This window comes from Denticeps clupeoides, chromosome 15 (genome assembly GCF_900700375.1).
Source record: "Denticeps clupeoides chromosome 15, fDenClu1.1, whole genome shotgun sequence".
Classification (NCBI taxonomy): domain Eukaryota; kingdom Metazoa; phylum Chordata; class Actinopteri; order Clupeiformes; family Denticipitidae; genus Denticeps; species Denticeps clupeoides.
Window position 1 is genome coordinate 8,777,871 of NC_041721.1, and position 12,129 is coordinate 8,789,999.

Genomic DNA, 12,129 nt, shown 5'->3' on the forward strand with positions numbered 1-12,129 from the left:
TTTTTAACATAATGCCATTACATTTTCCTTGTAATCCCCAACACTAAGTAGGCAATAAAAGAAAGTAGAAATGGAACTAGTCTAATAATAAAAACACTGGAAATCTTTTTAAAATATGTCTTTTTATTTAGCAATTTCATTCATAGAAAATTTTACTTAACATTTTACTTAACAAGATGACTTTGGTGAATCTTGTTTGAAATGTTGTTATATCCTAAGGCAGAAAAAAGCTAAAGAGTGGTTTGATGGATCAGTAGGGTCGCTGTGTTAGTTATTCATCTTTCCCTTTTTACTGAAAGTAAAATTTGTGTACGTCTGTCACAAACAGAGCCACTGTGTTCCTAAACCCAAAATTCACTCCAACAGATGGAATGTCCATAAAACCCAGTTCAAGAACCATAGAAAAATAACTTCTCTCTGCAGCACAGTTCTTCAGCTGAAGAACGAGAGGAATGGCTCTTTACAGGTGCCTTCACTTGAGACTTCTCACTGATTTCCTTCAATCTATAAATCTCATCTGTAAGTACTACACAAAATCTATATTAAAAAACGCATAACATAGCACAACAGAAACCTAACAATCGTTTGAAAATCTGGGGACTGTGGCATAAAAAGAAATTGTTAAATGGGTAAATTCAGACAAATGTCAAGGGCCGGAGAAGTACTTATTTTCAACTGAGCTCAACTGAGCACTGGAGAACTGGTGTGCCCCCTAGTGAGAACCTCCAGTACAGAATATCGTATGAGGTACAATCTACTGCTATTCTTTTTTTTGTCTAGACCCGGAATGCAAGACGACACAACTTTTATATTCATGGAAAATGCTGTCCACACGAACATGAGGTTAAGTGTATCTCCGGCCTAATTGACTTTTGCTTTATACTTTCCAGGTTATATGGAAATGCGCCATCCTGCATGCGACCCCAGAATGACCTCACCCAGGGCTTCATTGATTAACATTTTCACCCCGCCCCCCCAAGTAACCTACTACTAATTCTCAGCTGGAACACCAGGCACAATGGTTTTCTACCTGATCAAGGGGAGAGCCAATCAATAGATCACAGTGTGCTGGCATCAGTGCATGGAACCACAGGCATTTCCACGGTCACATGATGTCATATTTCTATAATGTCTTCAATTAATGTAGCGAATACATTCTTAAGTACCGCAATCCTCCATGTTCTACTGGCTGTCCCTGTATGAAGGAGCTACAATAGTCGATCCACAGGTTTTGTGTTTATAGCTTCGTGTTTAGCTGTGCATAGATCAGTCTACAGGTTTCTGGGCATCTACTCAAAATAAAGGGTTCAGACTCTCCCTTTGCTATTGTAGACTAGAGTGGAAGGGTGATTAATCGTCGTCGCCACCGTCACCGGGCGCACGCGTAATTCGGCGACCTCCCCTCTTCCCGGCAGGGCCCTTGGGCTTGGCAAACGCCTGCTTGTGTGCGTGCTGCTTTGGGTGCACCTCCTCGTACAGGAATTCGCTGGTGAGCTCGTCGCTGTTGTCAATCTCGAGCTAACAGAGTGCAGAGGAAAAGCGGGGGGGGGGGGGGGGGGGGGGGGGGGGGGGGGGGGTTAAAACACAGCATCTCTGGAGGCCTTCAACACGACTGATCGGATCAATAAGTATTGATTTCATTTGTGAGCCAGCACTGCGGAATCCGAAAGTCAAGAGCTACCTTGCCATCCAACAACGCTCGCTTTAGTTGTAAGCCTGGAAACATGAAACCATTTCTAAATCCCCAGTTCAATAATAAACGTACCTTCTTGGCGATTTCAATGCGCAAGTGATTTTCAACCGTGTCTATCAAAGGATTTTTACAGCTGGAGTACAGCATCCTCTCACGAATACTGCACTTATATCCCGGCATGGAGTAAATGAACACTGCACACAAAGGAACAAGGTTGTTATACATGTACCAGTAAATAGAGTGTGGAATCAAACTCAAACTTCTAATATAATTGTATTAATTTACTTATACCGCAGATGTAATTAAATAAACAGACCAGTGAAATGACTTTTGGCTAAAAGTAACTATGATAAAGCAATAGCGATTAATTTGCTTTACTTTTGATGGAATTAACATATAAATGGCACTTTATTTCACAGGTAGGTCCATAAGGTCCACAGGTAGGTTTTAAAGCGCACCTACCAACCAAATAAAATTGAGCATTAATAAAGCCTTTTATATATGCATGCATTTTAGACAAATATGAATGACATGATTTATTTCATTATAGTCTGAAAAATCCTTCTCTCACCACTCATTACACGGACAACGTGAGGCTTACCAGTAGACTCCAGGTAATCCCCTTCATGCGAATGTTTGTAGAGGAAGAAATGATATCTTGCTGCATCCTTCGGAATCCTTTTAGGCAGGTCTTTCAGTTCCGTAGGAGTCGTGCTTGACAGTTTAATGGACTCGTTGGGGAAGTCTATTTCCTGTGAGTTTTAATTCAGAGCATCCCTGTTATAAACTGATAAAACAATCAGCACCCTTCCAGGGCATGATAAAAAAAGTAATTATTGTCTTATTACAACTAAGCCCAAACATTTAAAGTACACATAAACTTGTTAGTCTAACCTCAATTGAACAAACTTCTCAAAAGTAATGTATTTTGTAATTAAGATTCTCTAAGATACTGCATGTACAGTACAAGCCAAAAGTTTGGACACCTTCGCATTCAATGTGTTTTCTTTATTTTCATGACCATTTACGTTGGTAGATTCTCACTGAAGGCATCAAAACTATGAATGTGGAGTTATGTACATTTTATATTCTAGTTTCTTCAAAACCGCCGCCCTTTGCTCTGATTACTGCTTTGCACACTCTTGGCATTCTCTCGATGAGCTTCAAGAGGTCGTCACCTGAAACGGTTTTCCAACAGTCTTGAAGGAGTTCCCAGAGGTGTTTAGCACTTGTTGGCCCCTTTGCCTTCACTCTCGGTCCAGCTCACCCCAAACCATCTCGATTGGGTTCAGGTCTGGTGACTGTGGAGACCAGGTCTCCACTTTTTGTTAAGTACATAACTCCACATGTGTTCATTCATAGTTTTGATACCTTCAGTGAGAATCTACCAATGTAAATGAGAAGGTGTGTCCAAACTTTTGGCCTGTACTGTACATGTTCAACTACAGCAAAAATTGACTTTGGACAATGCTGTAACCCTAAAGAATCTCATTAGCAAAATAAGTAAAGTGTACATCGCATACAAAAAAACACTCTCCAATTCACCACACAAAATGGTACTGCGGCAAGCTATAACCTTTGAATACTGCTCATTTAATGCTCTTTAAAAAAATCATCCTGACCAGCAGATTTCCTGTATTTACTCATCTAAGCTATCCAAAAAGTGGCTAATTCAACTCTGACAGTGGGTTCGAAATGTTACAGTTCTAGACTGAACATAAATCAAGAGCCATCAACCCTTTTTCTCAACCTTTGTTTTGCATTTGCGACCCGCCCTTATCGCACAATACAGTCTATTGACAAAAGGCTCGATGAAAAACTGGATTTACTGACAAGCTGGACGTAGTTGATCCTCTTCGCTCTGAACTGTTCCAGCGCCTGAATGGCGTCTCTCTGCATGGGGAAGGCCACGCCCTGGAGTGTCTGATGCTTGGTGTCCACACTCACGTCCGTCTGCACCTGGTTGCAGAATCCAGTAACACTCATTACATCAATAGATGACTTGCCCAGAGCACAGAGAAGCATTGATTCTTTCAAGGAAGCAACTATCTGTCTTGTTGTGTAATGCATGCATTTAGCCGACTAACAGATGTGTTTAAATGGACTGATGAAGCATAGAGCCGTAGAGTATAGATCCCGGTTTGATGTTACGTAGCGTGCAATGGAAGACTGTCTGCTCCCCAGGAAGAGGGTGGGCTTTGGAATGCACCGCCAGCTTAAGCTGGATACGGCTGTGCTTGAGGCAACACATATGGAGGATATTACAGTAAATGCAAAGTGAGTGAAGGACCAAATGATAGGGAATGAAAGGGGAAAATGACAGACACGGCACAGCAATATGAAATACACAACACATTGGCTGATGGATGAAATGATTATATATCCTTGCAGACCCACTTAAAAGATTTGAGTTCTCAGCCCGCCCATCTACTTAATAAAATCATCCTCCCATCAAACGAATAACACATATCTCAAAGCCTTTCTGCTCCCGGCAAATGGAGATTAGTGTAGTGGGGGGGTGGTGATGGTGGCAGGGGGTCCTGCATTCTAACTGGCTGGCATCTCTTCAAGACCAACAAGGTCACATCAGAAACGGCTTTTCCTTCTTTGGGTTTTGGGACTAAACATCACCAGCAGAGCGTTCTGCACAGAAAGGGCTTTTTGTGGCTGGAGGGAACCTCATTTGAATGCAAATTTGCATCTGTTGTGGACAGAGGTGTTTTTATACCGACGTGTTTGTGACGGTGTGACAATCAGTGAACCACTAATGCAAAATTTAGCATACGGTTTGCACAGTAGTACTTCATTTTCGATCAGGCCATTAAATAATTGTTGCAGTGAAATTGCCCAGCACAACACAATGACAGAATTCTCCTGCAATCAGTGGGGAAAGTGCAGAAATGGGGCAGTGGGTGAAATGAATTGATTCCATGCATTGACCGGGTCACATCTATTACCATTAAAAGAGACAAAAAATGTATTTGTTCAATTTTGGAGACATGTGGTAAACGTATGTACAATATATGTACATTCTTCCTTGACGGAGGCCTTTCAAATGAATCACCTCGTTGAGTTTGATCTGTCTGAGCTCCTCCTCAGCGGCAGTGAGCGGTTGTGGTGCAGCTTGAGAGACCAAGTACTTCCTGTAGCCACTCAGAGAGACGTCATCCTAGGAAGGGAGGAGACAGTGAGCCGGGAAAGAGAAAATGGTGTGGTCCTTTCCATGAAATGCACAGAGCCTATGTCTCCATGGCCTTGTGCTCTGTAGAGATGAAGATCTCACATTTGAAACCCCATACTGCGTAATAGAGATGTAAGTGTACATTTACATTTATCAGACGCCCTTACCCAGAAAGACTTACAATCAGAAGTTACAGAGACAGTCCACCTGGAGACACAAGCGCTTACTTGCATTGGTTCTTAGCTGTCCAATTTACGTACACTTCCTTGTATAGAACCTTGGGCAACTGGTTGTTTAAAGGTGCTCTATAAATAAACTGAACTTGTCTTGCTCAGGGACACAATGGAAGCAGGGTTTGAACCTGTGACTTTGTTGTCTTCTGGTTCACAGGGGAGTGCAAGTATTTTGCTGCTGATTCCTTCTATGTGTCTATTAAAAAAAAATTTAAAGCCACTTTCTCACTAATTTCCTGATTTAGATGTTATAGCTGTGCTAAAGATTTTACTCAATAAACCCACGTAGAGACAGGCAGAATTAAAAACTGTACTTTAGCCAAACAGCAGTGGCAGTGGTGGCCTAGCAGGTAAGGAAGCGGACCCGTAATTGGATGGTTGCCGGATCGAATCTCAAGCCACCAAGGTGCCCCTGAGCAAAACTCCCCGGGTGCCTTTCATGGCTGTCCAATGCAGAGGACACATTTCGTTGTGTGCACCGTGTGCTGTGCTTCACAATGACAGTCACTTCCCCTTCACTTCAGCAGCAGGGGTGGCTGCAAGAAGGACTTTCCAATAGCACCTCAACTCAAATTCAATTACAAAGGTGATCCTGAAGTGAAAAACTTATTCAAACCTGTAAATCTAATTTAAATAGAGACAAATGACCTAAACAATGGACATGCTGCAAAAGAAACTAAATATACTATTATTACAGTGTTCCAGATTATAACTGGCACCAACGTAATTAGCATTTGCTGGTTAATTTGATAGCAGTGCTGATGGGAGGACACCATTCACCATTATTGTGTATTAGAGACAAGGCATTAATCAAGGTGTCAGTATAATGGGGGGAAGGACCTTCACGCGATTACAGAAAATGCACCCCTGGTGACGCTGGTAATCAAAGTATTCTCTTATTGATCTTATGGCCGTGGGTTTGAAGGTTAAATGGGGAGAAGGTTAAATTGTTGTTGCAAAGTAAATTTTAATAAACTTTTAATAACACATTCATGCATTATAAGCAGGTGATGATGATAATGATCACAGACACGATATATTGCAGGATGTAATTATAGTTCACTCTAAGATGAAATTAAATCATTTGCATCCATGCTGATGTCAGTAATGAACAGCGGGAACCTACAACCATGAGTGGTCACATATGATGCACTAATATATTTTTCATCAACGTCACCAGAGGGGGGGGTTGCCTTTGCATTATGATTACATTTGATAATTATTATTTTCCAGAAGGTGACACGTGGTCGCCTGCTGCAGCAAGTATCTGGGGTTCGTTTTTACAAAACATTATTAAGCTAATTAGACTAAGATATGTAATCGGAAGGTTGCAGGTTCGAATCCCGAACCGCCATGGTGCCACGAAGGTCCCCTTGAGCAAAGCCCCGTCCCCAACACACTGCTCAACGGGTGCCCTTCCTGGCAGCCCACTGCTCCCCCAGGGGATGGGTTAAAGGCAGGGGCCAGATTTCACCGTGTGCACTGGGTGCTGTGCTGTGGTGCTTCACATGTGACAACTAATCACTTTCACTTCATATATACTATAATCATTGCAGCTTTGATCTGCGGATAGAACAACGCACCCTTGCTGTGCCGAAGACCTCGTCTTTGATATGCCCACCACCAAATTCCTTCTTCAGCGTGGCCCTTGTAGCAGCGTACAACATCTTCTGGCGGACCTGAGTAGAAAAAAAAAAAAAAAGAAATATAATTAAAACCATGACAAATCAATGAACTGCACTTTTCACAGTGAAGTCAGTTGATTGATCCTCGTTTCTCCCTTTTTTTTTTCCAGCCACGGCTGTGGGCAACATTTGGGACACAGGCCATATTGTACGCTTCCAGCACTGGCTCTAAAACAGTACACTGTTATTGAAAATTGAAAGGGATCATTAGAATTGCAAATCCAGAATACAAGCCGAGAATCAACCACAGAATCGCCTTCCCCTTTCGCTCGCAGCTGTAAACCGCGGATGAGAGCATACGAGAATCGAATAGCAAATAATTTAACAAATGCGCAGATTCAAAACTGTCAGAAGACAAGTCTGAAACGGTGCCGCATGTGTGGGCTGAAAATCTGCTCCACACTGGAGTGACATATAATAGGCAGATAATATATAGAACAGGCCGCCACTACAGACCAGCATAATTACCAGCTTAGGATATTCAAAAGACTGGTATGCCATTTTTTCCCCCCTTTCTTTTTTAAAGCAGAGACGAAGCCAGTCATTTGAAAAGCTTGAAATAACCCTGCACGGCCTCAGCGTTAATGCTCCCGAGACACATCTAATGTACAGGCCACCGCACAAGGGGCAGGACGTACAGGGGAGTGGTCGGGTGACCAGGCCAGGAATATCCACTCGTAGCCCTGGTTGTTGGTGGAGTCCAGTCTGTACAGGAGGTAGGATGGCATGTCATCTTCCAGCAGCGGGAGGACATTGGAGTCGTACTCCTGGTCCCACTTCTTGGAGGCCCTCTTCGTCCCACCCAAAACTAACTGCTCTGAGAGATGAAAGAAAGAAAGGCACCTTAAATAATCCCCTTAACCACTGCACTTACACACAGATCAAATTAGATCATTTCACTGCTGTCACTGCTGATTGAAAAAGTGCACGCAACGAAATGCATTAAACCAATCACAGCAGTAGGCAGCCATTAGGGGGGCGGTACCCTTGCTCGGTGGCACCTTGGATGTTCAGGATCTTCTAATTACACTATGCCACCACTTGCCACCTTTAGTCACTGTTCGTCACTCTGGATAAGGGTGACTGATAAATGCTGTAAATTTAAAATATCTGATATACAAACCCAGTCAAAGTTCACAGTAGATCTAAATAAATTACTGAAAAAACAATTTATTAGTTTCATACTATACATTATGGGTCAAATAATGGATTCTGTGTAGTCCTAGACTAAAAGCTTTTTAAATGGAGAACTCCATGAATAGGAATCTGACCCTAGGAGTTCATTTCATTACATAAAAAATGTTCACCCCGCTGCTAACGTGTATAAAATGTATGGCCTGCCGTGTTCAGTTGGCAATGGCTCACCATTTTCGATCACTATCTTTATCAGTCGATATTCCCCATTCCGGGCCTTGGCAAAGACCTCCCTGACATCCTGCGTGGCTGTGGATGCAGTGCAGAGAGGACAGAAAAGATGAGTTCAGCTCAGTTTTTAGGTAGCCCTGAAACAATGCAATCATTCAAGGCCCACAATAAAACACACACACATACACACACACACACACACACACACACACAGGGCACAGTGTCACAGTGTCACTCATTTGGCAAAATGAGGTCATGAATCAGAGCAGAGCGCCCTCAAATATTCAAATCCGCATGAAACGACATATTCGCACGGATGTGGCGAATGCATTTGAATGATTTAAAGCATCCCAATTAGTCTCTGCAGGCAAGAGGGAAAATATATATACATACATATATACACACACACACATTATACACACACACACACACACACACACACACTGACGTTATGAGCATAGATGTTATGTAAACGATTGCACAGTCGACATGGCATCCCGTCCCAATTATAAAACTGGATTGTGCATTGGCGGATAGTGCATTTCGGGATGGGCATCCGACCTTTGCATCCCTCCTTATCTAAGGGACCATAAAGGTCCGCTGGTCCGGACAGCCTGTGATGAATGGCACCGAACTCTCGCGCCTCGTCCTCCTGCCCATATTTGCACATATTTGCACATTTGCATCTTGCTCTGCCCACGTTTGTACCCGCTCGGAGCGAGTTGCAGAGCGACGCACCGACAGACACAACAGGTGACGCGCGTCGGAAAGTCGCCTACCTTGTATGCCCGTCTGGTGGGACATTCTGCCTGCTTCGGTGGATGTTCGGAGCGGCAGGATGAGGAAGAAGGGAACCGAACTACAGCGGTGGTCCCGCCCCCGTGAACACGACGTGATTACGGGCGGAGGGTTTATTTCGTGACGCACGACGCGCCGCGTACGCGGCTAAGCGCTTTGAAGGTTGCCAGGTCTGCCCGATCCGAGCGACTTTGCAATCAGCGAATTTAAGTCGGTTTGGATAAGTGCGCCTTATTAATGTAGTGGGGGCACACTGATGTGAAAATAAAACACGTGGACGTGAAAAAAGTCAGCTACTTTTTGCAATGATGTGGTTCGATCAACGTTTGAAGAATCTTCTCATTAGATCTGGGTTCCACCTTAAAAACAACATTGGCATATTTTGGCCGCTAGATGTCTCTGTTTACCGCATTAATGAAAACGCGGTATGAAAATGACGAGGTTACGATGAGACAGTAAAACACGGGTAATAAACATGTAACAGCACAAACCACAGATTAATTAGCAGTGTCTTATAGTTCAATATAGTTAAAGGACTACAGAGATTCTGAGCAGTAAATATGCAGTCACTCGCTTTCCCTAACTATTTAGTTCTGTTACTCAGAGTGGCTCCTGTCCTGTCCCGGGACACTGGGCGCAGGGCAGGGACTCACAGATCGGGGGGCACTATTGACACTATTGCTCAGGGACACTATTGATAGTGAGTGGGGTTTGAACCTGTGACTTTGTGGTCTTCTGGTTCATAGATGAGTGTCTTACAAACTAGGCTACTACCACCCTGCTGCAGGGTGCTTTACTACCAAACATGCTTTTAGTACCAATGCATGAAGCATCCAGTCATGCATTTTTGCTCATGAATGCCTCATTAAGGGTATCAGAAATGGAAGGATGGGTTCATCTGCAAAGGTCAGGCCACCAAAAGCCCCCCAACCCTCATAAACACAGGAGTGTCAATCATTCTTATTATGTCTAACAGCAAAGCCAGTTTATTATTAAAGAATAAAAGAAAAGAAGTGAGTAACTAGGTAAGCTGTTGGGAGACTATGGTGCAGAATGTGGCCAAATCTACAGAGAAAAAAGTTGGAAAAGTGGTATTGTTTTTACTTTGGATTATTATTCAGTTGTTACTGTGTATTCATTCTCTTTAAGCTAGAGAAATAGATACATTCAACTTTAACCTTAACATTTAAATGTTAAAAATGTGTTAATTTAAACCGTTTAAAGGAAAAGTGAAAAAAAAATGAACACAGTCCATTGTAAGTTCTTCAGCTCCACCCAATAGTCTGCCTGTAAAAATTCCCCAGACTGGTCCAGTGTTGATACAAAACTAGCAATCAGGGGAGGAGGTACACACACATACACACACACACACACACACACACACACACACTGGACTAATTCAGGACTGCAGCTTTGCTGGAAATGACATGGTGTGGAGATGACTAGACGGAATTGTGGCCTGCTGCAGAACACACCAGGAATCCAACACTACAACAGAGCCTGAGGGCGTCTTTTGAGGAAGTGTATTTATTTCCTCCCTAAAAAAAAAATCTTCCCGCTTTTGCATACACTTAAAACAGCATGCTGTCTGGAAATGATAAGAACGGCGAGGAACCACAAAGGACCAAGCATCAGTTCCAACACCATTACATCGAATGCAAATTTTTTGCAAACTCCTTTGGGGAAAAGGTTTTGGAGCTCCGGGCTCATTTTTCTTCATCATTCCCTCTCCTGTTCATTAGTGGTCTAGGACAGAAAGAAAACTGATGCACTGCGCTCTGTGATGGCGAGCTGTTTGATTCATGCTTGCCCGTATTCTTCTGGAAGTTTCTATGGCTCTCCAGGGCTTAAACGTACACCTTCTGACCTCATAAAGCAATTTTTAATCAATTCAGCTCTTCCCTTAATTACCAAAGGTCAAACTTGATTGACTCTTTCCCACATGCCCATATTGTTGATTCTATGTTTTTTTTTTACATTTTATATCATCTGTCTTGTTTTGCTCATACGTTTTTATATTAGTCCTCAATTTTCAATTCGCTGCAGATTGTATCACCACAAGATGGCGGTAGGTGATCATCAGTGTGGGGCTGCTTCATCTCAGCTTTGATAAAGGGCCCATCATGTCCCATGACCTCTGCTTTGCAGTGTGAAGCAGGTGGCGGCGCTGGCTTTCGCTGACAACGCGGTGACATTCTGATTGCCCAGCAGGAAATGGGGGGGGAGTTTAAAATGACGCCCGGCAGTCGCAGTGGAGCTTTAACGCCGGGTCAGCGACCGGCCATGTTCTAATGGGAGAACAAATGGACCAATGGCGACCTGCTGTCGGGGAGAAGGGAGGCATATCTTTCGGAAACCTCGAACACGGCTACATCTCACTCACGGCCTTCTCTGTGGGATCAGCAGGACAACGGCAGCAGAAACAAGCACACGCTGCTCGTGCTCTTGTCCCCGTCCAGCTCATGTGGCTACCAGACAGATTGCTGGTGTTATGACAGTGCGCATGGCAGGAGCAGCAATGATTGTAGCTAAAGAGCTCCGATCGCCGGGGCTTTACTTTAAAAGGTCAGGATCTGAGAGCAACCTGACCAAACGCCCAGCCAATCTGCTCCTAATGCACCGCCCTTCGCCAACGTGTGCTGCGGGGGGAAACAGCTTGGCATAAACATTCCCATAATGCAGCAGAAAACTCCCCTCCCAGCAGCATTACACGAAATGGATGAGCAGCCCTGAGTTTTATCGCCTGCGCGTTCGCTCGCTTCCATCTGTCACCATTCTTTCACTGGAATGGTGTTTTAGCCATGGCCGGCTGGACACCTACCAAGATCACATCTCAATGACAGATGGACAAGCCGTGACTTCTGTTTCGAAAAAAAAAAAGAGAGAGAGAGGGAGAGAGAGAGAGAGAGAGGGAGGGAGAAAATCCCGACCTCTAAAACTACTTTGGAAAAGATTACAGCCTGAATGTCAAATAATGCATTAGTTAATTACTGGTGGCAAAACGAGACAAATGATTACAGATAAATGAATATTTGAATGTGAGCTGATGCGTAATTGGATTCATTTAACTCTGGGAGCGAATTGCTTTTTTAATGCGCTTAAAAAAAAAACATCTCGCAACTGAATTGAACTGCTGGGCGAAAGGACGGATGCGATTAGGCATTCCGATGAGGC

At 43.5% G+C, this 12,129-nt stretch overlaps 1 protein-coding gene across 1 annotated transcript; it reads right to left on the reverse strand.

The window, feature by feature from the left end:
• Positions 1-103: 103 nt before the first annotated feature.
• On the reverse strand, positions 104-9,087 carry twf1b (twinfilin actin-binding protein 1b). The gene is made up of 9 exons (XM_028954562.1): positions 8,937-9,087; positions 8,158-8,235; positions 7,431-7,609; positions 6,691-6,786; positions 4,758-4,862; positions 3,527-3,652; positions 2,295-2,445; positions 1,766-1,887; positions 104-1,518 (listed from the first exon to the last, which is right to left on the reverse strand). The coding sequence occupies exons 1-9, from the start codon at positions 8,959-8,961 to the stop codon at positions 1,351-1,353; spliced, it is 1,050 nt and encodes a 349-aa protein (XP_028810395.1). The 5' UTR covers positions 8,962-9,087; the 3' UTR covers positions 104-1,350.
• Between the last annotated feature and the right edge of the window lie 3,042 nt (positions 9,088-12,129).